Source organism: Apis dorsata, unplaced genomic scaffold (assembly GCF_000469605.1).
Source record: "Apis dorsata unplaced genomic scaffold, Apis dorsata 1.3 scaffold_185, whole genome shotgun sequence".
Classification (NCBI taxonomy): Eukaryota; Metazoa; Arthropoda; class Insecta; order Hymenoptera; family Apidae; genus Apis; species Apis dorsata.
Genome location: NW_006263470.1, coordinates 6,357 through 31,018, shown reverse-complemented (window position 1 = coordinate 31,018; position 24,662 = coordinate 6,357). Strand labels below are relative to the sequence as shown.

At 24.7% G+C, this 24,662-nt stretch overlaps 5 protein-coding genes across 10 annotated transcripts in view; 2 read left to right on the top strand and 3 right to left on the bottom strand.

The window, feature by feature from the left end:
• Positions 1–1,034: 1,034 nt before the first annotated feature.
• LOC102677481 (bumetanide-sensitive sodium-(potassium)-chloride cotransporter) lies at positions 1,035–14,928 on the bottom strand. Of its 4 annotated transcripts, none has more exons than XM_006614444.2 (19): positions 14,341–14,928; positions 12,083–12,216; positions 11,550–11,960; positions 5,587–5,746; positions 5,416–5,511; positions 5,045–5,236; positions 4,800–4,976; positions 4,510–4,649; positions 4,018–4,314; positions 3,699–3,924; positions 3,462–3,583; positions 3,239–3,374; positions 2,947–3,158; positions 2,634–2,875; positions 2,417–2,556; positions 1,994–2,321; positions 1,761–1,915; positions 1,567–1,675; positions 1,035–1,477 (listed from the first exon to the last, which is right to left on the bottom strand). In XM_006614444.2, exons 3-19 carry the CDS (start codon positions 11,814–11,816, stop codon positions 1,342–1,344), a joined length of 3,135 nt encoding a protein of 1,044 aa, XP_006614507.1. In that variant the 5' UTR covers positions 11,817–11,960; positions 12,083–12,216; positions 14,341–14,928; the 3' UTR covers positions 1,035–1,341. The 4 variants fall into 4 exon arrangements, with proteins under 4 accessions (XP_006614507.1, XP_006614506.1, XP_006614509.1 ...); XM_006614443.2 differs by having other exon boundaries at positions 12,056–12,216; positions 14,341–14,927; XM_006614446.2 differs by having other exon boundaries at positions 12,056–12,216; positions 14,494–14,927.
• A 796-nt stretch (positions 14,929–15,724) lies between these two features.
• Positions 15,725–17,698, bottom strand: LOC102677248 (ubiquitin-like protein 7). The gene is made up of 4 exons (XM_006614441.2): positions 17,355–17,698; positions 16,918–17,123; positions 16,705–16,841; positions 15,725–16,635 (listed from the first exon to the last, which is right to left on the bottom strand). The coding sequence occupies exons 1-4, from the start codon at positions 17,497–17,499 to the stop codon at positions 16,080–16,082; spliced, it is 1,044 nt and encodes a 347-aa protein (XP_006614504.1). The 5' UTR covers positions 17,500–17,698; the 3' UTR covers positions 15,725–16,079.
• Positions 17,699–17,844: 146 nt separating this feature from the next.
• On the top strand, positions 17,845–22,056 carry LOC102676818. Of its 3 annotated transcripts, XM_006614437.2 has the most exons (11): positions 17,845–18,202; positions 18,393–18,487; positions 18,608–18,762; positions 18,862–18,992; positions 19,062–19,197; positions 19,274–19,652; positions 19,729–20,264; positions 20,337–20,709; positions 20,781–21,106; positions 21,212–21,446; positions 21,581–22,056. In XM_006614437.2, exons 1-11 carry the CDS (start codon positions 18,124–18,126, stop codon positions 21,941–21,943), a joined length of 2,808 nt encoding a protein of 935 aa, XP_006614500.1. In that variant the 5' UTR covers positions 17,845–18,123; the 3' UTR covers positions 21,944–22,056. The 3 variants fall into 3 exon arrangements, with proteins under 3 accessions (XP_006614500.1, XP_006614502.1, XP_006614503.1); XM_006614439.2 differs by lacking the exons at positions 17,845–18,202; positions 18,393–18,487 and having other exon boundaries at positions 19,285–19,652; XM_006614440.2 differs by lacking the exons at positions 17,845–18,202; positions 18,393–18,487; positions 18,608–18,762 and having other exon boundaries at positions 19,066–19,197; positions 19,285–19,652.
• Positions 22,057–22,849: 793 nt separating this feature from the next.
• LOC102676598 (protein FAM177A1) lies at positions 22,850–23,553 on the bottom strand. Its single transcript, XM_006614435.2, has 3 exons — positions 23,464–23,553; positions 23,268–23,390; positions 22,850–23,123 (listed from the first exon to the last, which is right to left on the bottom strand). Exons 1-3 carry the CDS (start codon positions 23,536–23,538, stop codon positions 22,872–22,874), a joined length of 450 nt encoding a protein of 149 aa, XP_006614498.1. The 5' UTR covers positions 23,539–23,553; the 3' UTR covers positions 22,850–22,871.
• A 469-nt stretch (positions 23,554–24,022) lies between these two features.
• LOC102676373 (tetraspanin-3-like) overlaps positions 24,023–24,662 on the top strand; it is a 2,428-nt gene continuing 1,788 nt past the window's right edge. The window contains exon 1 of the mRNA XM_006614434.2: positions 24,023–24,279. Coding sequence (XP_006614497.1) covers positions 24,220–24,279 — 60 coding nt within the window. The 5' untranslated portion in view covers positions 24,023–24,219. The remainder of the gene's footprint in view (positions 24,280–24,662) is intronic.

Sequence of the window (24,662 nt, the reverse complement as noted above, 5' to 3'; positions counted from 1 at the left end):
CATTATAGCAAAGTTACATGATTAAGAGTCTACAGAGCAAAAAAAAAAAAAAATAAATAAATAAATAAATAAATAAAACTTGTGTATAAAAACAAATTTCATATATACAATATATATTGCAACAAGCTTAAATTGTTTTGACAGAGTTATAATAATAGTAGAAAATTAATAATAAAATTTGCAGTACTATAATATAATTTTTTAATATTCTTTAAAGTCATGACAATATTATAATAAGTTTATTGTATTTTTATACATTTTAATGTGCATTTTCATATTAATCCATATGTTTGTATTTATAATTTTTATCTTCTTTTTATTATAAAAATATTGCATTTCTTTGAATTTTGTGATAAAATCAGTTTTGCAATGAATATTTTATAAATTGTAACAATTGTAACTTAGATTTGGTATTATTTAATATGTTTTTTTAAAAAATTTTCCAAAGTATATAGGCTATAAAATTGTAAACAAAATAAAAAATATATACTATATATATGTTATAATCTTAGTTCTGATTAATTTCCTTTTCAAAAATGTATATAAATATATTTATTATTAAACCAATTAATAAAATAATAGTTTTATTTAAAAAAAAATTTATGTATTTGAAAACTTTTATATCGTATTTTTCGTACGAACAAAATACGTATGTGCGCGTGCATATGTGTATATATATGTGTGTGTGTGTGTGTGTCAAAAATTCATATATAATTTTATCTTCTTTATCTACATATGTATAAATAGATATCTACATATGTATCAATCGTTTTTTTACACTAAAATGAATATTTTCTTTTTCAAATTTGTGTTTTAAAAATTTGCTTATAATCATTTAAAATATTATATATATTTTTTAAATAAATAAATTTAATATAATCTATTATCGAAATTTTAAATAATTGTAAGCAAGCATGTAACATGTATTAGTAATTGTACAATTTATAGTATATTATATTATTATTTATTTTAAGTATTTATAAGGATGTTTTTTTACAATTGGTGGATGGAAAACATTTCGAAATTTAGGAACAATTATTGTGGCAAATGTGTTGTTAAAAAAATAATACAGTCTTGCTGCATTCATTATATTCAATATATATATTCAAAAATTGACACTTACTAAACACACTTGAATATTACTGCTAACTCATTCAAACATCTGCCTTTTTGATATAAATATATAAAGGCCTCTTTCTATTTTTATCATATTCCACGGCAGTTCATCTATTTTATCTCTTTATCTTCGCATTCATGACAATATTTTAAGTCATTGATAAAATAAAATACTTTAATTTCAATATCATATAATGCACAAGTCTTGTTATTTATTTTATATTATTAAGAATAAAAAGTTAAAACAGATGTGTGATTTCCTCGAACAAGTAAAAATGGTGGCATATCACGTGTTAAAGTTTCGAGCCAAGCCATATAGAGAGGTGCTGAAACAGCACCCTTTCGAGGCATTGGCAATGTCCTAAAGAAGAAATAAAATAAAATAAAATTGATTTAAAATAATTAAAAAAATCATTAAAAATATTAGTTTGTTTTTATAATTTTACTTACATAACTACTAAATTAGCGTCCATCGAATTTTCAAGTAATAATTCTCTTAAACGTAGATGTCTATTTGTTTTTTCTTTCATAGCAATTAATTCAGAATCTTTGATAATATCTGAAAATAAATTAATTTTTAATATTTTCTCATTTCATTCAATTAAGTTATAAAAGTTATAAAAATTTCATAAAAATAATAATACCATCATTCATTGTTTTTGTATTTTCTGTTTCTTGAAAATTTGCTATTAATGAATCAAAGAAACTTTTGGTAGTATTCTGTGCTGGTTTTGAAATATCTGGTATAACTTTCAATGCAGAATAATCTATTCTGAATTTCGATAAAAGACTTGCCATACTATAATAATAAAGCAATAATATAATTAATAAATTTGTTTTATCTATTTTCATTTATAAGAATATATCTATTACTTACTTTCTTTGTTCATATTCGAGTTCAGAATTTTTATTTGCTAAGGCAAAAACTCTTAATTTATTATTAGACCAATTACGTCTTGTACTGATAATATAGGGTAATAAAAGAGTTAAACCACCATCATCATACAACCACCATACATCTATAGTACCCTTTTTTTGTTTACGTTGGAATTTTGTTACAGCATTAAGTATATCTTTCGCTATGGGTAGAAAATTTTGTCGATTTTCACGTTGATCTTCTGCAGTTGGATTAGGATATTCATTGATCATTTTAGATCTTCTTGGAGCTGGACTTCCAGGAATAGAAATATCTGATGTACTACTGGCTATAGAAATAAATATTAATTAAAAAAAATATGATAAGAAAATATAAGAAAAAATTCAGTATTTATAAAAAAAAAATATTAAGTATTATATAAACCTTGACTAAGTTGAGAAAAGCTTTGATTCCCTGGAATTGTTTGGATATTTTTCTTTTGTTCTTCAGCATCTCCTATACTACAATCTAAACCTTCACTTATTCGAAGAAGAGCTACTGCTATATGCATATCTAAAGCTTTACTATATAAAAAAAAATACCACAAAATTTTTATTTTTCTTAATTTGTTTATAAATTCAATATGTATGTATGTACTCACTGCATTATATTAAAGTACATATTTAAATTTTCTCGAGGACAAGTTGCCCAGTCTTGTTTATAGCCCATTAATAAAATATTAGGCTTCATTTTTCCTAAACCGGCAGCTTGTAAAAGAGAAGTAGTGCCATCTTGAAAATTTGCACCATCCACCAAAGAATAAAATGCTTTAATTTTATTTGCTCTAAACCAAGAAGTACAATTTGCAATCATGGAATTTCGAGTCTTATATGATATTGGTGTCTAAAATATGGAAATTTAAATGTATTATTATATAAAGAATATGTAATAATTTTAATTAAAATATACTATACCTCAATAATATGGCCACAAATAAATAAACTATTATTTTTAGTAATATGATGTGCAAAATCAATAAGCGCTGATCTTGCACTTGGAGTGCCACTTAATACTAACAGTTGAGGTCTATAATTTTTAACATGTTCTTCAACTCTATCTAATTGTTGAACAGCATTTAAGGCATTATTGTATGTTTGGGCTTGTGTTGTAGAACCCCAATTAACATCTACAAAATAATTATAATTAATTTATGTTATTTTTATGTATTTATCTTCTTATGTAATCAAAATACTTATAAAATATTACCTGGTTTTCTATAAGAAACTATTAAATAAAGTGTTAATACTATAAATAATGTGATCAACGCTGTCCACCATGAGATCAAGAACATCACAGAAACACAGAGAATAGCACCAGCAAGACTTAGCCACATATTATAATACTAAAATAAAAGATATAAAAAAAATCATATTACTATCATAAAATAAATAAAGTTTTTTCTTATTAATAAATTTAATGCAAATTTTACTTTAAACGTTGGTCTCCAACCAATTGGTTTTGCCAACGAAGCATGGAAAGTGCTAAAATTAATAAGAGTGTAGGCAGCCAAAAAAAAATTTGAGATCAAAGGAGCTATAGCATTCAATTCTCCTGAAATAAATAAAAATTTTTATTTAAATAATAAATATAAACAAATAATTTGTTTATTTATATATTATTTATAATTATTGTTTATTTATTAAAAGTATAAAAGAATAACGCTCACCGATTAAAATAAAACCAACTGCGATTATAAAAGTGAGAAGATAACCACGAATTGGTTCTTTATCTTTGTCGCCACTAAACCATGCTATTCCAGGATATAATTTATCGAGACAAAGTGCCTGAAATACTTTAGGTGCGGAAACCAATGATGCTAAAGCGCTTGATAAAGTAGCTGCAAAACATCCAGCATAAATAAATGGTCCAAATGCAGAGACCAATTCGATCACCTGAAATAGTTTTTTATGAAATTATCAATATAAAATTTAAATATTTATTTACGTTTTTTTTACATAATTTTTACATAATTTAAAAAAATATACCTGAAAACTATTATGGCTACCATATTGACAATTTCCTGTACAATTAAATTTTGTACTATATATACTCCATATTATTTGATTGGAATTTACAATAATTGAAGATTCGGTTGTTTCATTAGTTGTGTTCGAACTTGATAAGGCAGTATACGAACTATTGAAAATGTTCCACAGATCATTAACATCGCCAGATGCATCTCGCATAACTGAGCCGCCAACCATAAGCGCCATAAAGAGGTAAGATATAGTTGTTAAAAGAATAGCTAATAATGTTCCTTTAGGAATAGCCGTTTGCGGATCCTAAAAAAATCGATTTTATTTATAGATTGTAATAAATTTATATTATATTTAAAAAATTGATTTTGGTAAATAATACAATAATCAAATACAACGAAATATAAATTTAAATACTTGATATGATGCGATTAAAAATCTTAGTAAAATTTTAAAATATTAAAATGTATATATTCCCTATAGATGAAAGATCTAAATCACCTTCAAATCACCGGATATATTCGCACCTGCCAGGATACCTGTAGCCGCAGGGAAAAAAATAGCCAAGACTGAAAAAAAATTATGCTTCACTCCCTCACTATATCTGTAATCCGGATAAAAGTTCTCCTTGAATAGATCAGCTGTAAATATAAAATGAAATTTTTTAAATATATAACATTTTATCTATATGATATATATTATCGATATTAATTTCATTTAATTATCTTTATTACAATTTAATTACTATTTTTTAAATAAACAATATCTTTATCAATTATCATGGATATTACCGTTATATCCCATAAATCCTTTAGCCCGTTCTTGATCATCTTTAGGTCCAATAAAGGTGCCGATCATAAAATCAGCAATAGCTAAAAGCAATATAATCAGCAAACCAATTTGAGCTTTGGCTTCCCATTCCAATCCAATCATAACGATCAAAAGTAACAGAACTATCGTGATACAACCTATGGAAAAAGAAATTCTATAGTAAATTTTAGAAAAAAAATCATATTACACAATTTTTTGTACTGACCTATAATTCTAATATCCGTATTGTCACAATCAACAATACAAATTCCATTTGATTTTAAGCAATCGACCATACTCTCACAAAATCCAACAACATACATCGAACAAGCGACCGCGTTCGCCAAAGAAAATATAAGTCCTATAGATCCTCCAAATTCTGGTCCCAATGATCTGGAAATCATGTAATACGTGCCACCTGCAAAAAGTATTTAATTAATTTTATTGATTGACACCAAAGGCAATTGAAATTTATAGAAAACCATATTAATCGATATAAATTCAAATAAAATTCTTAAAAATTATTGTTTTTAATTATTTATTATTTAAATCGATTAAATCGAATATTAATCGATTATAAATTTACTGATAATTCACCTCCTTTAATGAGACCATTTGTGCTAATTGCCGACATAGATAACGATGTTATCGTAGTCACAGTTGTCGTTGTTAAAATCAATAAAATAGCTTCTCCTAAAAAATATATATAAAAAAAAAAAAATAATATCAAATCTGTAAAGTATCTTTTTTTATAATTATACTACCTACCTATTCCTGCTTGTGCTACGACCCAGGAGAGTCGTAAAAAAAGCATTACTCCCCAAATATTGAGAAGACATCTCAATAAGACTCCTTGAATCCATCCGAATTTTATTCCGGAAGTCGGTGGCTTCACTTGCACTGGTGGCAAATTATGCGATCCTGAACCCTAAAATATCAAAGTCAAATATAATTTTAATCAATTCGATTATCTTATAATAAAAATTCTACAATCAATTGTCTATATATTTCATTCAAGTTCAAATTAAATCATCATTTCGCATAATTTCAAAACAGTTTCGTCGATTTTAAAATAGAGTTTCTAGAATAATGAACAATTTATATCAATTTCTAATTCTATTCGCACATAGAAGTATTTAGAGAATTAAAGAAAATTAAACTATAAAACTTGCTGAAAGATCCGTAGATCTCTCTGCGTGAGTGTTACGCGTAAATTGAGATTTAGAGGTGGTTATCGGCATTGAAGGTGATTCGTCTAGAGGAAGGGTCGCCAGTCGACCAATGAAGACTAACGATTTACGTAACAATGCCTCACATGTCATACATTATACATCGCCCAATGTTGAGATATTTTTTTAGAAATTCAGTTTGGAGATCTTAAGAAGTGTTCTTATCCAACTTAAGGCAAACCTCTATTTAATATAATAATAATAATAATAATAATAATAATAATAATAATACAATTATTGATCATTATTTCTATAACTATTAAATCTTTAGTATAAAAAATTGAAAACTGAATAAGAATTAAGATAAATATCAAAGAAATTAGAAAAACAAAAACTTATGGAATGGAAGAATAATGAAAAATCTCTCAAAAAATTGATTTACGAATATTAATTTTTTAAAATCAAATATTGCATGAAAATTGTAGAATTAGTTTCAGTTTTTCTAAATATCTAATCAGACAAATGTTTGTGGAAACCTTATAAATGAACTACTAAATAAATAATTCAATTATATTTCCACTGACATCATCTTATAACGAATTAAGAACTTAGAATTTTCGATATTAAAACATAAATAATTTCAGCATTATCTAAATCAATTATTTAATAATTTTTTAATTTATTATATCAATTTCCTTTGTATGAATTCAATGAATTATATTGTGAATTCTTTCTTATCTTTAATAATCCAAAAATTTATTTGAAAAATAGTTAAAAACACGAACATCCGCGATTCAGAGATATCTTTTTGCTGCTCAAGCTTATAACTCTTAGAGAGACGATTATTTCATCCCATTATTTCCCGTTATATCCTCGAATATCATACCTTGGAGTTCGGTATAATTGTAAAATTATTCTTATGTATTTGTACGGAGTTAATCTCATAGTTTAATTCCTAATAATAAATGCAACGAGAAAATTTGTCAAATTACTCAAATAAATTTCAAAAACAAGAAGTTTATAAATCAAAATTTTCAAAATTTAAAATTTTCAATATTTTCATTTTGATTGAAATCCATTAATGAGAAAAACTCAAAAAAATTTCAATAATTTTTCATTCATCATTGAGAAAACATTAGCAAATATCATTTACATATAAAAGTATTGCTTTCCAATTTACGAAAGAATATTTCTCTTTTTTTTTTTTTTATTAAATGTATCTTGAAATCATCGAGAGATACAAATTCATTTTTTCTAATAAGCATATTATGAAGACGTACAATGAGAAAGAAAAAAAGACCTGTCGAAAGAGAACTCATTTGTTCATTGTCACAGATCATGCATGTAAGTACTCGCGACGCGTATAAGTGAATTATGAGCACGTTGCATCGAAAGAAATGAACGACAAGGAAAGGAAGATGCTTCTCGCATACTGGCCATATATAAACTCTTTGATAGTGACACGTCGGTACGATACGTGGTATAATAGTCAAATAATAACGAACGCTTATCCCTCGACTCGTAATGTATTCGGAGCACGCGTTTTACTGGTCCTATCGACAGTATCATTAAGTTTTACACACACGACACACAATTTGGATTTGCCAGTGATATTTCAATTTTATTGTTTCTTTATTGTTTCTATTGTTTATTTTCTATTGTTTATTTTATCCATTGATTGTTCAATCCGTAAGTTATTCATAATCGATTCAAATAGAATTGATTCGTTATTCGTCGTTGACCTTTTACACGTCGATTGATATGATGAAATAATAAAAATATATATGTGTGTTAATATATATAGTCATTCATTATATATGTTCATTTCTTTCATATGTATCTTAATAATAAAATGAATAAAAAGGGAATAGCGAAATAAATATCTGATGATAATGAAATAATTATGATAGATCACACTTCATTAAATAAATCCAAAATATTATTATACTATTACAAAATGGAACTACAAAAAAAATATAAAATCGTACTACAAGTAGAATGCAAATAATCCTTTGTATAAAAATGAAAATATAAAATAGAATTTTTTCTAAAAATTTCATTCTACATAATTTTCATTCTACATACAAGAAACTATCTTTTTTTTCCGAAATTTTTTTTATTATGATTTTCGATATACTTATTTCTCGAATAAATGGCATTATTTGTCGAGCATTGCGCAGTTGATGAGACAGTCTTGTGGCATTTGCGATCACTTCAAGTGATGCTTTAATTGTTCAACCGAACGTGGGTTTCTATTTTAACATGCCACGAACCATGAAGGTTATCCATATTCGCGCACGCGATTTCCAAGATTTTTTGATGGAGAGGGCTATGATTGATCCTCGCGGAAGATGTGTTGCTAATTAATTTTGACGATTCAAGAGAGACGGTGCGAAAATAAGATTTGCTCGCCATTCTTTTTCCAAAGAAAGAAATCAGGGATAGTAAAAAAATGTCGATTTTTATCTTCACAAGAAACGGGTTGCTAATTAGCTCTACCGAATCGATGCGCCTCTAAAAAATAAATTTAAATATTATTTATACATGCGTTTTCCAATATTTACTGATTATTCTCGATCTTTTAATTAAAAATCTCATAAAAAATTCATTGCTAATAAATTTTAGCAGTTTGCTATTACGAATATCGATTTATTCCAAAAGAAATCTTGATTGTGTAAATTACTCTCCAATTTTATCTCTTAAAGGAATAACGAATAACTATTTAATTTAAGAATTTTATTTAATTTAAAAATGCTTAGAAGATAATAAAATTACCTTTTTTTATAATTTCACTTCTCAAGAGTTTGAAGATATTTTTTTAATGCACTCAATAGAATCTCAAATTAAGTAGTACGAACAGAGATTTAGCGAAACTCCAATAATTATAAGTAATAAAAATTTATCTATATGTTAAGCACTGAATCAATAAATTACATTGAATGTTTTTATTAGTTGATATTGAACAAGATGTCTATCTAGTCTGTATATGCTTAAAACAAATGCTTTCACGTATCGTTCTTTAAAATTTTTCTTCGTGATCACGTTCGAAAGTTTTCATTCCATCACGTATCTACCATTAAATAAGCTACGTTTTCTCCTTTTCTCTTTGAACTTAAATCAAACTTGATATTCAAATCAAATATATTCTTGTTCGAAAATGAATTATTTCACGATACGACACGCTTAATTGATTAGTATAATATATCATTAAATTAAGTATATGCAACGAAACGATCAAGCGAACTCGCGATCGCATTCGAATATATATTTCGATTGAATTATAGTTAACCCCGTGTCAGGGGCAATCTACATGATGAATTTAAGTCGTTACAGTACTATGGTTATGCCGGACATATCATATTTCGTCGTAGCAATCAGTTTAGCGAGGCTTATATTTAGCTAAACACATCATGAGACTTTGCAAAAGTAATTTCGGCTCGAAGCTGTTCTATTACGATTTATGGTCGAGATTTATGGTTCGTCATCTTAAGGAGAAAAGTTGATTGGAACAAATGTTGATATTTGTTCCGACCGTGTCGTACAATTTCAAAAGGGTTAATTAAGAAACAGTTCCATTAAATATATGCAGTATTGAATCAGATTCGTTTAAATTCATCTAGTTCAATTAATTCAAACATTATAATTCAAGCATATAAATTATATCTTAAAAAAATATACAAATATGATATTTTTCCTTGAACGAATGTTTAATATAAAAATATTTTTTCAATATTTTTTTGATTGTGATTAGTAGAACGAAATATTATCAGCTGAATAAACAAAAATTCTTCTGATTAATTTCTTGAAATATTATATGGTATATTTTATGAAACATTTAATTTTTAACTTTAAAATTCGTGAAAATATTCAATCAATTTTTATAATTTAATTAATTGGTTAAAGATAATTTTTTTAATTCCTACATCTCTTATGAAATATCGACAATTTTGTTCTAAAAAGAAAAGACTTATATCCGAAAGTCTCAACAATAATTTTGTGATGTCAAATCTCAAATATCTAATTACTACAATATAATATATAAAGGTATTTATAAAACTTAACTTATATAAATTATTAAAGATAAAAAATATACCTTTGTTTTAAAATAATTATAAAAATTTGTCGTTATTTTCATAATTTCAATTTTCATTATTTTCAATAATAAAAACAAAATATCTCGTGACAAGATAGAAAAACAGATATATGACTCAAAGAATATACCAACTAGCAAAAATTTAAATATACAATATTAACTTTTGATAAATCTATATCACAATATGAATGAAGATAACTATATACTACAATTTTAATTTCTTTTTTCTATTTTTTTTTTTTTTTTTTTTTAGAAAACTTTTCATAGCATTTTTAAAAAAATTTTTTCAATTTTTTTTTTTTTTTTTTTTAAAAACTTTTTAAAGCCTTTTTAAAAAAAATTTTTCAATTTTTTTTTTTTTTTTTTTTAAAAACTTTTTAAAGCCTTTTTAAAAAAAATTTTTCAATTTTTTTTTTTTTTTTTTTTTTTTTTTTTTAGAAAACTTTTCATAGCATTGTTAAAAAAATTATTTCAATTATATTTTGTATATATATTCAATAAAATAAAAATGACCAAATACTTATGGACATATATATTCTATCAATAAGATTGTGAAGTAATCAAATATATACGCTTACAAACGATTGTGCATAATCACGTTTACTAACTCTCATTTAATTTTAAATTTCTCGTTGAGAGAGAATCGTAGATAAGGGACAAACTGAGTTAAGAAATGAGTGAATGTCAATGTAGATGGCATAATATCAATCATCGTGCATGTGTGTTCGTGTACATCATTATTGGTCATCGACATCACTATATCACTATTTTAAATCAGGAAGACCAAAAGTAAACACATAATACACAATGTAGTATAACGATGATTATATATAAGATACTTAGAAAGTTCTTCGGATGAACGTTGATTTGGGTTTAAAGATTTTAAAGAGATATTTTCAAATAACTCACATTCTTCTTTCTTGTATCACGTCTGATTAATTATAGTTACACTCTACTAGTTGCTGTAGTTCGAATAAAACGTGAATGCATTGAGTTAGCGATAAGCTGTAAATTAATTTATCGTTACAATTAGAGTTTCGCAATAAGCGATTATATAGTATTAATTCAAGCAATGTTATAAAAACAACATTAGTCAGAAAAGTCGTAAAAAATTCTATCATTTCAACCAATATTAAATTAATCGCACCATAATAGTAGAGACTTCATTATGGAAATCTTTTGTAAATAACTTTTATACGATCTATTGTTTATTCATCATTTGAATAAAAAACAAAAGAATCGATTAACGAGACTTGAAAATTTTCTTGCTTATCAAAACGACATTGGAATAAAAAAAAATTATCTTGTACAAATCCATTAAATGACTGGAGTTAGGAAGGAGCAGAGAAGAATATACCGAGCGTATAACATCACACATAGCCAGTAACCATAATGAATACACAACTACAGAAGCATTATAAAACAAAGAAATAGCGGTGCTATTAATGGTCAAGTATCATCATTCTTACCTTGTTAAGCACAGTGGGATTGTGAAGCTCGTCCAAAGACGGTCTATGAGCAGCCTGGATACTCATAATGTTTCTATAATTATCCAGTCTAGGCAGTGCCTCCCTAGTCATGTGTCGGAGGGACTTTCTCGTTTCTTGTTCTCCAAGAAGGCTCGCTCGACCTTCAAGACTGTCCACTCGATTTACATGGAATCTGGTTCTTCTCAATGGATTCAATTCTACCGTTTCGGAATCAGTATCACCGCTTATACCGTTTTCATGTGCCATTTTTATTTTTAATCTACTCTTCGTTACTTGTCTTATTTTCTTAATAATTCTTCGTCCGTGATTATCGTTGGCGATATAATTGACAGCGGATTCGATCTAGAAGTTGGTAAGTTGAACGTTTATTTGTAGACCAACTAAAATATACTGCAAACGATCAAAAAAAACAATCTGTTAATTCCTCCCCGTTTATCGCGAATTTATCGATTGATTCATCTTTAAATCATAAATTTTCTATTTACAATCGTTTTATAAGTAAAAATGTTGACCTTCAAAACGGTGACGTGGCTTCAAAATGGCGCCGCACGTTTAAGGGTGACTATGTATGGCTATGTATGTTTCCTTCAATTTTGATTGAGTATTTTTATGTCAATGTTATTCATAATTCGATATCCAATCGATTCTGTGAAAAAAAAATAGATATTATATTTCTATATTTATTTTCAAAAAAAATTTGTATCGTTTCTAATTTTTATTGAAAATTATATTAATATTTAATAAATTTGTAACATAATCTACTTATATTATATCTATTTTGAAATAAATAAAAATCACCATTATCATTAATAATGTATAAAAAAAATCATATTACTAGTTGAAATATAATCTAATTTCATTTTAATCTACGTTGCTTAATAAAGAATATTTTGAAATATATATGTTTCAAACATTTTCCATAAGAACGAAAAAACTCTTGAACCAATTCTTATATAAGATTAGAAGAATAGTTCGATAAAATGAGAGTTGTCAAATTCTTCTTTAATATTGTGAACATTTAAAAATATTTTTCATTTTCTGGAAAATCTTTCTTTATGCTAAGAAAAAGGGACAATTTTATAAAATATATTTATATGTTGGCTATTGTAGATGAACCTAAATTTTAAAGTTTAATGTAGAATAAATTAATATAAGATAAAAAGAAAATTTGTATTCATAGCATCCCTTAGAATCGATATGTCTTAAAAATAATCGATGCCCGGTGCCCTTGGTTCTTCTGTTACAATTAGTTAACAACTACCGTGTAGGCTTGTCAATTATGAAATTATCCTTGTTTACAACACTCCACACATAATTACTAGCTCTCGACGGGTTAATGCATGGATGATCTAGTTATCGAATTAATCGTTTCTTGCAACATTGTAAAAATGTAATTTCCTGGCTAGAGTAGAAATTATGTTTTATTTTCGATGCACGGATCTTGTAAAATAATTTTTTTAAATATTCTTTTTCCAAATATAAATTAATAAAAAGAATACAAACTATATAATATATTCAAGCTTCAATTAAAATATCAAATTTATTATTTCTTCTAGTAATTCGATGAAATAAAAGAATATCGCAATCATCATAAATAAATATTACGTTTTTCATAATTAAATTATGATTTATATAAAAATACTATTATTAAAATATACTATTATTAAATTAGTATGATATCTTTCTTATTATTCTTAGAAAGAATTTTGGAATAAGTCAAAACAAGCTAAATCAACTAATTAATGAAAGAATTGATCTTGATTAATGTCAAAGTAGATCATTCTAATTTACACAAGTTCAAAACTATTTGCATTTCTAATGATCATTCACAAATGTACTTTTGAATCAGCTGCAACTTGGAAGTATGTAACCTGAAACTGTTAAATGATTTATACTATTGGATTTATAATTAATATAAAATATTTTGAAATAAATAATTTTACATTTATTACCTATTATTAGTCATAGCTTCAAATTATTCCATCTAAATTATTAGATACTTTTAATTATTTTTGAAAATTATTATAGTAAAAATATTATTGAAATGAAAAAAAATGTTATTCAAACAAATTTAGAATAAATTTTTGCATAAATTTGTGAGAAAATTATATAAATAAATAATTTAAAAAAATTTGTAAAAAAAATTTTTATTTTAATCAGCTCTCCAAATTTTTGTTATACATTTTCATTAGTAAACAATTTAACAACAATTTAATAATTTATTTATTTTATTAAGTTAAAGTTTTAAAAATGCAATTTCAATTCAATTTTTATTTAATAAACATTTTATATTAATAAAAAGCTTCGAAATTCAAAGAAACATCAGAAATTTTTATGAATCATATTTAATTTGTTCACGTAATATTTATGAAACTGTCATGAAATGCAATGTACGTGACAAATATTCTAACGAACCTATATAATCATCCATTTTTCGAAGATATTTCGATCATTAATTTATACATGAGAAATATATTTTTTCATTCTATTTTAAAAATAAATTATCATTCTATATTCTATCATTCTATCATAGAAACACATTTTTATCACAAATATTGTTTGCCTTTCTTTATTATATTATATCATTTTCTAATTTATATTACTAGAATAAATAAAAATAAATGTTAAATTGAAAATGTTTGAATTCATTCTTGGCAATATGAAAAATGAATGAAATTTTTATATTAGAAAAAAAAATATTGAAAATCTGACAAAATAAAAATATTAATTTTAAAAGAAATATGAAATTTTAGCAACGTAGCTGGCTCACCCTAGGTATCGGACCTCTGTTACAAATGTAGTCTAACGTTTCGTTGTATTATTCTCATATATAATGGAGGGGATAGACCGGTACAAATACCGTGTCTTTCATTTAAAAAGGAATCAATCACGAATGAATAAAAGCAGGTATTTCATCCTTCACCTTCTTTCTCAACCTCGAGAAAAGATATCTCGAGTAGAGAACAGAGTATCTGTCAGGTATCCGATCCCCCCATAACCTCACACTATGAATATTCACGCTGTCGAGCTATCCTCACATCTGTCCATTGAATAAAAAACGACAATTCTAACATTCAATGTTTTTCAAAAATACAACCAACCGCATTTCATGTAACATAGATCTATGCCGGCAACTTCTTAACTAAGGTCCACGATTATACACGATGCAATCGTCTCTTCTGTCACTGAAATTACACTGAACGAGAATTAGCCCAATATGCACATTTATGCATTCGCGTAAGCACGTGCTGCTTCTGTCATACGTGCTCGTGTGATTTCTCAGACTCGCCACTCCACGACACGTCTAACCGTCACAAAATCCCGATTCCTACTGACGGAATCGCACAATTCCCCTCTCTTTAGTCCATTCGCGCGCTCACGTACATACATACGCGTAATCGTGTTCGTATAACAGTGCACCCTTGCACACATGTAACAGAATTAGCAATACATAAGCATTATGTTATACATTCACTTTCTTATAGTGCACTGCGAAACATCACTTAATTTGGAACATCCTTTGTAAGTAAAATATTCTTTCTTTTTTCTTTTTCGTTTATTTCGAAAAATTGTAGTATTAAAGTATTAGTAATAATAATTTTAAATATAATTAATAATTTTAAAATCATGAAACTGTGAATTTATATACATGAAACTTATAATAGATATTTTTATTAGACTAATTTCTTAAGATTAAATAAAAAAAATTAAATAATTCATTCATATATATTTATTTATATTTTATATTAAAAATTTGATTTATTATTTAAAATATATATTAAAATTCATCATATATGATATCACATAAATTTTTTTTTATATTAAATAATAATAAAAATAAAAATCAAACAATAAATTAATTTTGAATAGTATTTATGCTATCTATATATTTTAAAAAATACGATATACATTATAAAATATACATTAAATATTAAAAATGCAATTTTGCAATTGCATATTTGTGTTTATGTAATAAAAAATTCAAAATTAAAATATGCATTTTACAACATTTTTTTAATAATTTAAATTGTGTATATTTAAGAAATAATTAAATTTTTATTGTAAAAAAATCTGATTAAATTTAGTTAATTTAATCTGTAAATTAAATGATAAAGGATATTTTTTTTTAAAGAAGTATGCAATTAAATTTTTAATTACTTAGTTTTATTATTTCTTTATATTTACCACTTTTATATATACATTAATAAAATTATATAAAATATAATTATTAATATTATCAAAAGTATATAAACAGAGAAATTATATTGTTTCTTTTTTATTTCTTAAAACACAAAAATTTTATTTTATATATCTATTCTATTATTTTATAATTTTATGCATTCAAAAATGTTTTTAAAATTGAAACAGTAATTAAAATTTTTCAATTAAAAAATTGTTCATCTTTTAAATTTTATAAAGTACTTTTAATTTAATACATAAAAATAAGAAATATACAATTTTTGTATATAGTATTCAAATAAGTGTACTGTAAATTCTAATTTAATAAACTTAATTATTGATTAAACCACTGAGCACAAGTTCAATTGCTGCTCTTAAATCATGATTTGTGAGACGTAATGCTCGACGATTCACTCTATCATTTTGCAATCCTAATTCATGCATTTGCGCTAACATTCGTCGTAAATTTGATGGTCTCGGTAAAACTAATGGTGAATGAACTTGTTGCATAGCTTGTGTAAACATTTCTGCTGTTATTATTCGAGAATTCGCGCTACTAGCTGAAGTAGAAGAAGAAGAATCAGAAAGGGGAAAACTTCCAGCTCTTGCTCTAGAAACTGCTGCTGCAAGTTGCGCAACAGTAACAGTAGAATTTGTTGGATTAGAAGATAAATTTGACGGTTGTGTAGAATCTGAAGACTGAGAAGAATCCCCTGCCATTTCTTCATCACCACTTAAATTATCTAAACTATAAGAAAAAGCAGCAGATTCTGAATTAGACAATGAAGAATTGATGCCAAAAGTTATGTTGTTATGTGCTTCAGCATGAACAGCTGCAGCTATATTTTGGGCAGCTTCTACTAAAACAGGATGTGCTTCTGCAAATCTAATAAAAAAATTAATATATATTATAATTCTAAATAATTAGAAAATTAAAAAATATATATAAGCTTACCTTCGAACAGTATCTACATCTGTAAAATATGACATTAAATCAGGATCTTGTAAAATAGCAATTGCTACAGTATCTTCATGTAATCCAGGAGAAGATGAAATAATATTATCCATAACTTCTGGTTTTTTCCCTATACGCTAAAATTAATAAGTATTTTCTGTAATAAATTTTAAATATTATAAATTACATAAATATATAGTAAAATCAATATACACTTAAAGCACTTCGAAGTCCAGGATTTTCTTTGAAGGACTTAAATGCAGATACAAGTTGTAAAATACCATCCTCTGATATATATTTAGGAAATGATGGTAGTTCTGGTTCCCTTTTTCTTAAAACATGTATCATTGCACCATTTTTTAAACCATAAGATTCTAAAGTCATATCATCTTCAAGAACACATCCACAATAAATCAATTCTACAAAAAAAATAAAATGAAACATATTAAAATACTTTTATTATACATATTTATAGTTGTAATTTAATAATTATCTAATAAAAACAATTACAATTATGTTTGTATAATATCAATAGGACATTATATATTATTTTTCTATTAAAGAAAATTAAAACATTGATTTAAGAAAATTGATTTAACGGAAAAAAGAACAAAAAAATATAAAAAAAAAAGAGAACAAAGAAATCTTACCAAATAATTCTTTTGATAGGTTAACCCTTCCAGCTGTTTCATATTTCAGTTCTGCTACTTTTGTCTTAAAATTAATATCACTTAATTTAATTGTAGTTAATGTTTGAAGATCTAAACGTACACCTAAAATTAATTCTGAACTCATTATTGTCACGAAATATTACTTGAAAACACAACACGATACACTTTTAAATCGATACACTCTTCGATTTTACAAAATCATCATGAAGCGTTTATCGTGTTTCTTGTATCGTTTTATTACTAATATTTTAATATTATCACTTAATCATTTTGTAAAAATTTTTAAATAATTTTAAATTTAAAATTACTTTTTTAATATTAATTCTAATATTTTATTATTATGAATGAACTTTAGAATAGAATATAAGATAAAATAGAATATTTTGTAGTTTCAAATTATTATAAGTTAGAAAATCAATTATTAATTATAGATAATTATTTATTAAGTTTTAAATATGTATCAGAGTATAATTGTTTTTTATTTGAAATTTTAATTATTTTAATAAAAATATAGGTCATGGAAATAACATTTTTAAAGTTTATTAAATCGATAAATAATTTCGATGATTCGATATTCATTTAGTCGGTATATCGATATCTTTGCGATATTCAATCTAACGCTATATCAGCAAAATGACGAGAAAGTTCAGTGAAATGTTTGCAATAGATTTACATAGCTGACATTGAAATAATTTGTATATAATGTTGTGCAATATACAACTTTGATATGACATAAGAACAAGCAGAAATGCAAGACATTTGCGAAAATATTCGTACAGCTATTGAACATGGACGTACAGATATAATTAGATCTCTTTTGGATGCATGTACGTGTCACAAATTTTCCATTTATTATATTTAAATTTTATATCATTATCACATAATATTATGTAAAAAATATTTATATATAAAATAGAATAAAAAAATAAATTAAAATATGTCCTATGAAATAAGTTATAATTTATATATGTCTTTAAAGTACAATCTTGTACAAATTTGAAAATTTCTTTCATATAGGTGAAAATGGTAATACAACTGAAGGTATAACAAAAGAAAAAATTCTAAATCAACCACTTTTAGAAGAAGGTACTTTCCTCTCATATGCTTCAAAGGTAATGAGACAAATATATGTATATATATATATATTTATAGATATGTATATTGTAGAAAATAAAATAAAAATTCAAGGAAAATAAAAGCTTTTTCTAATTTCTTTATACAAAAAAATGTAGGCAAATCAACCAGATATAGTAAGAACATTGTTAAGTTGTGGTGCTAATCCAGCTATTCAGAATACTAATGGACATAATGCTGTAGATGTTGCATCAAGTGATATAATACGTCGTACTTACATTGAAGAGTTATTAAGAGCAACTGCTGCATCTGAGTATGAATATTAATAATTAATATATTAATATACAATATTAAAATTTATATTAAAGTGATTTTAATTTTAATAATTAATATTTTACATAATTATTTAAAGGTTAGACAGAGTATTGCAATTATTAGATGCTGGATTAAATGTAAATTCATGGGATTCCCATGGTAGTAAAAACACACCTTTGCATTGGGCAGCTTGTTATGGAAATAAAGATATTGTCACATGTTTAATTGGTATTATTTTAAAATTATTTCTTTTGAAAAATTTAATTATTACTTTGTAATTTAATCTCTTGTCTGTAGATAGAGGTGCAGATGTAAATGCTGTTAATGGCTGTGGTGCTACACCATTACATGATGCTGTAAATCGTGGTGATGTTACTATTTGTCAAGAATTATTACAAGCTGGTGCAAATCCTCTTATACGAGCGATTAAAGGGTATATAAATTATATATAGATAATAAATAAATTAATTAATAATGTACCTTTGATATATTTTCAAAAATTGTTGTAGAACTTTTGCAGGAAAAACTCCATATGATCTTTCTAGAGGAAAACAATCTTTACACTGTTTTCTTCAAAGATTTCTATCAAACTTTATATCGAACGAGAGTGAAACAATGCATAGTCCAACTACAACATTTACAGAAGGAAACTTTTGTCAAAAAAGTATTTCAAGTAACATGAGTCAACTTTCAATAGAATCTAATAAATCATTAGATCCAGTTTATGATGTACCATTACGTGAATCAGGCAAAGAAAGTCCAATTAAGACTACAGAGAAAGGTAGACTTTATAGTTTACTTTGGCCACAACCAAAAACCATTGTTGAATTAAAAAATTTTTCTACACCTTTTATTGCTGGAAAAGAGCTTTTTATATCTATAATACAGGTATCATTTTGATATACATAACTATAACATAACATAATACATTTTATTTTTATATCTAATAGATTATATTACACAGGGTAGTGAATCCATACATAGAATATTAGATGTTTGGGAAATTAGCAGAACTCATTTATTAGAATTAGGCTATGATGTTAAAATTGGTGAAGTACATCCTAGTTCTGGTAAATTACTTAATGATAACCGAATTGAATGTATAGTAAATAAAAAATTGTTTAATACATCTGAAGGATATCAATTACATATTTCGCAAAATACTATTAAAGTTGGTGCTGGAAGTTTAGCTGGATTACATTATGCAGTTTGTACTTTTGTACAAATTTTGCGATTAAGTAAAAATCATAGTAAATCAGAAGCATGTGAAATTGAACCTGTTTTTATAAAAGATGAACCAAGATTTATGCATCGTGGTATATTATTAGATATTTCACCTAGAGGACGTATACCTACATTAGAATATTTGCTTCATATGATCGATTTATGGTCGTCCTTTAAAATATCTTATTTGCATTTATATTCAAGACTTACACCAAATTGCGATTGGCAATTATGTTATTCAAAATCAGAAATGGTTACTCTTGATCGTTATTGCAGGTTTGCACATAATTCTATAAAATTATTTTTTTCATATATATTTAATATTTTCTAAAATAATTATTATTTCAGAGATCGACATTTAGATTTAGTTCCAACTTTGGATGTTGATTCTAATGTAGGACAACATCATTTATCACAAATGTGGCCTATATTTCAAGAATTATTAGCAGTATTTCCGAGTTTAACTTATGTTCATGTTGGACCTAGATTGGCTAATTTACTTGTTCAAGCTGAAAATTTCGATTTGAATTTGTCAATTAACGAAACTATAGAAACAGATATGTCAGAAGTATTTAAATCATATTCTTGTCTTCAAGAACTTTGGCATATTTTAAATTTAAATCCAAATACAACTTTATTGCTTTGTTCTAATGGATTACATTCTAAAGCGGAATTTCATAACATACCTAGCAATATTATTCTTGTTGAATATGGATTTCAGGTAAACAAAATTATACAATTTATGAAATTATAATAAAATCAAAGTCATTATAATGAGATTTTATATTATAGGCTGATTATGATTTTTCTGAATGGACAGAAGCATTTAGAATAGCAGGTGGTAATGTATTACCCAGTTCTGGAACAGCAAGTTATAACAGCTTAGCAGGATGTCCAGCATCAACATATGCAAATACAAAGAATGCAATAAAAACTTCTCTTGAACAAGATTCAGTGGGTATAGTTGTAGCTCATTGGTCTGGAAGTCATCATCTTACACCTCATCCTTTTGCATGGATTGGATATTTAATAGCAGCAGGATTAGCATGGAACCCAGTTAGTGAAATAGATATAGGAATCGACGATAATTATGAAATATCTGAAATATTTGGATCAAGGTAATAAATAAATTAGTAATAATTTATAATTAATATAATAGATGATAATTAAATATAAATATATTATAAATAAAAAATTTTAATAAATATAATTTTATTTTACAGACAAAAGTGTATCACAAAATTATTAGATGTTCATGTTTTTCAAGATTCTGAATATAAAATTGGTAATGCAATATTAGAATTAGGACGTTTAGATACTTTAGTACTTACCTTAAGTAAAAATCAAGGAACAAAAGATTTGCAACAAATTCCTGATAATCGAGGATCAACATTATATAGATTATTAACAGATCCGGATAATGTAAATTTAGAATATCTTTCAGCTGATTTATTTGCAGTAAGTATATATAAGTATATATATATTATATACACATAATATATGTAAAAATACAAAAATTATATATACTATATTATATATTAAAAAATTATATATTAAGAAATATATAATAAACAAATACTTTTATTTAATAGAAAGTAACAAAACAAGTTAAACGTATTTCACATTCATTATATGAAGGAAATTTATCATCAAAATTTGCGTCGATGGAAATACAAGAACTTCAATTAACCGCCGATTTAATGTTGACAGCATGCAAAATTGGCAGAACATTAATTGGTGTTGGTGTTAATCCTAATAGTAATATGGGTCTTGCAGTGATTAATTTAGGAATATGTAATCTACCACCTACATTTAGAACAGATGTAGCAAATAAAATGTTGGCTCATATAGAACAATATAAAGGTTCGTGGTTGCAAAGGCATTTACCTCAGGGCCTTCAAAGCTCTTTACTAGTCTTAACTAGTGCTTTACATAGGTTTGTGCCAGAAACATAATTTTTTGAGCTTTGAAAGCATAAAATAAAAGACTACTCATATAAACATATAAAATTAAATATTAGTTTTCTGCTATCAAGACTGCAGATAAGTAATTGTATATGCTATGCTAAAAATAAGAAATTACGAATGTTTCTTTATAAAAACTTCTAATAGTATAAAATGGTATCATTCCATTTATTTTTACAATTTGAATTTTTTTTTTAATAGTAAAAAAATAAAAATAATTCTATATAATAAGGAAACATTCTCAAGATTGAATAAGAGATTTATATAAAGTATTATTCAAACCAATTTATAAACATGAAGTGATAGCTACAAAAATTATAATTTTATTAAATAATTATATTTAATAATTATGTATGATTTAAAGTCATTACATACAGTTTGTATAAGAATATTATATAATATAATTATATAAGATTTCTGAACTAGAATTGGTATTACAAACTTATATATAAAAATATTTTAATACTAAATATTTCTAAAACAAAAAAATTGTTGTATATAAATCTTTTATATATACAACTTATAACAATATTATTATTAAATAAAAAAATTAATTCATATGCAATTTCAAATAAAATGAAAAATTATAGTATATTGTTATTTATATTATTGTAAGTTTTCTAAAAAAAAAATAACATTTTTATATTTAAATGTTTGTAATATTATTTTATGTTAGTCCAATATAATACATTCTGGTATTAAAAATTTTTTATACTATATTAAATACATATGTAAAAAAATAAAAATACTATAGGTATTTTTAAAAATGACATTTTTTAATATTAGAATAAATAAATATAATTATTATAATAGTTAATCCTATAACTTACATATTTTTAACATATATATTATAAATATTCTTTATTAATATAAAATTAATAATTTAATGAAAGTATATTATAAAACATAAATTATAAATTTATTGTATATTATTCACAAGATTATTTTTATTGTTTTCATTCCATCCACCCATTTCTAAATCTTGTTTATGTATCATCTCATTTTCAAGAGCTTGAAGTCTATAAAATTCATTGATTTCAAACTGATATTTAGGTGCTGTGATACCAAAAAAATTAGCTAACCATTCGCCCATATAATCACATCCATCTAATAATTTATTACCAATTGAAGTAGTTTGATACCATGCCCAAGGTAACCAATTTAGAGTTTTCTAGAAAAAAATTTTATTGATCTTATTTAATGGAAGTTATGGAATAAAAAAATTAAAGAATTAATTTAATAATAATTATAAATATATATTATAATTATAAGTAATTATAAATTGTAATGAATGTAATTATAAATAAAACCTAACTGGATCTATTTGGTTCAGTGTTTTATTTACACTTTTTGAATCTGTTTCATCTTCAGAATATTCTTCTAAATCACCATCCGAAAAATGTAATACACGCTTTGGTCGTTTTAGTGTCTTATGAAACTAAAATTAATTTATATTTCAATAAAAATAAAATTTTATTAAATTGCATTTATATTTTTTTAATATTACGTACTTGTGTAGTACTGTCAATGTTTTCATTTAAAATAATTTCAGATAAATCACAAAATTCATTTTTCTCTGAATCCATAATGAATGATTTAACTATTTATAATAAAAATCTTATATTAAAGTCTTATATTAAAAAAGATTTTTAATCAATATTATTTACATTCTAAACAATAATAGTAACCTTGTTTCTTATATGAATCATATGCATAAACGAAATATAAAATAGATATGAAATCTATTCTGTAGAATTTCATATCATTTCTAAATATACATATACAACAAATTCAAAATTTTATTATATTTTTTATTTGTTATTTTTATAATATTTTTATAGTATTTTATAATATTTTATTTGTTAATTTTATTATATTTATTAATTAGTTTAAGTGTAATTTTTAAAATTTTCACTTTAAATTGTAATGAATGTAAAAAATTAACATTAAAATTATACGATATTACATCTATACTATATTTTGTTCATGACAACCGCATTTTTGATTTTTGATTTTAATTAATGGAAAACATGAATAATTAAATGTATATATATAGATAAAATAATAATATATAAAATATGTCGATAAAAACAACACAAAATTAATTATGTTTCTAATTTTAGATTTAGTGCTATAAAAAATGACGATTCAAGTTTGAGGTGCGTTTGGTCACCGTGGCGACAGTTGCTCAATATTTGGTGATATTTTCTTCTTTTTCTTAGTTTATATTGTTCATATTGTTGAAGTGTTTTCTAAATAAATTCGTGATGGCACAAACACTTGCTTGTTTATATTACTTTCTTAGTGGTGGTGCCATTATCATTGGTGTAAGTGCATATTTATATCTTGAATTAGATTAATACTATTGTTTATAAGCGATGAATATCAAAGAATATTATATAAAAAAAAAAAATTGTTTTATTTAAATCCTCAAATATAAATGAAATCTTCTATCTTTTTCTTTAGCATTCTATTATTAAAAATTTAGTCGGATAGTTCTGATTTGTTGCAGAATTGGATATTTGCCAATTGAGTAAAAGCGCATCGTCTGTTTTTTTGTATATCATAATAGTATGATCTTTGAATTATAATTTATTATTACTTTTTTATCAAATTCGATAAATTTTTTATCATCTAAAATTAACTATAATTAATATAATATTTATTTTGTTATTAATATAAAATAAATAACGAAAATGAATATTATAAA

Coding starts and splice junctions, on each gene's coding strand:
- LOC102677481 (XM_006614444.2), bottom strand. CDS start 11,816: ATGGCACATGAAAACGGTATAAGCGGTGATACTGATTCCGAAACGGTA. Junction 5,237..5,415: donor AAATGGTCTCATTAAAGGAG/GTGAATTATCAG, acceptor TACTTTTTGCAG/GTGGCACGTATTACATGATT. Junction 4,315..4,509: donor ATATATCCGGTGATTTGAAG/GTGATTTAGATC, acceptor CGATTTTTTTAG/GATCCGCAAACGGCTATTCC.
- LOC102677248 (XM_006614441.2), bottom strand. CDS start 17,499: ATGAGTTCAGAATTAATTTTAGGTGTACGTTTAGATCTTCAAACATTA. Junction 17,124..17,354: donor CCTATCAAAAGAATTATTTG/GTAAGATTTCTT, acceptor TTTTTTTTGTAG/AATTGATTTATTGTGGATGT. Junction 16,636..16,704: donor GATGTAGATACTGTTCGAAG/GTAAGCTTATAT, acceptor TTTTTTTATTAG/ATTTGCAGAAGCACATCCTG.
- LOC102676818 (XM_006614437.2), top strand. CDS start 18,124: ATGCAAGACATTTGCGAAAATATTCGTACAGCTATTGAACATGGACGT. Junction 18,203..18,392: donor TAGATCTCTTTTGGATGCAT/GTACGTGTCACA, acceptor TCTTTCATATAG/GTGAAAATGGTAATACAACT. Junction 21,447..21,580: donor TTTCAGCTGATTTATTTGCA/GTAAGTATATAT, acceptor TTTATTTAATAG/AAAGTAACAAAACAAGTTAA.
- LOC102676598 (XM_006614435.2), bottom strand. CDS start 23,538: ATGGATTCAGAGAAAAATGAATTTTGTGATTTATCTGAAATTATTTTA. Junction 23,391..23,463: donor ACATTGACAGTACTACACAA/GTACGTAATATT, acceptor AATTAATTTTAG/TTTCATAAGACACTAAAACG. Junction 23,124..23,267: donor CACTGAACCAAATAGATCCA/GTTAGGTTTTAT, acceptor ATTTTTTTCTAG/AAAACTCTAAATTGGTTACC.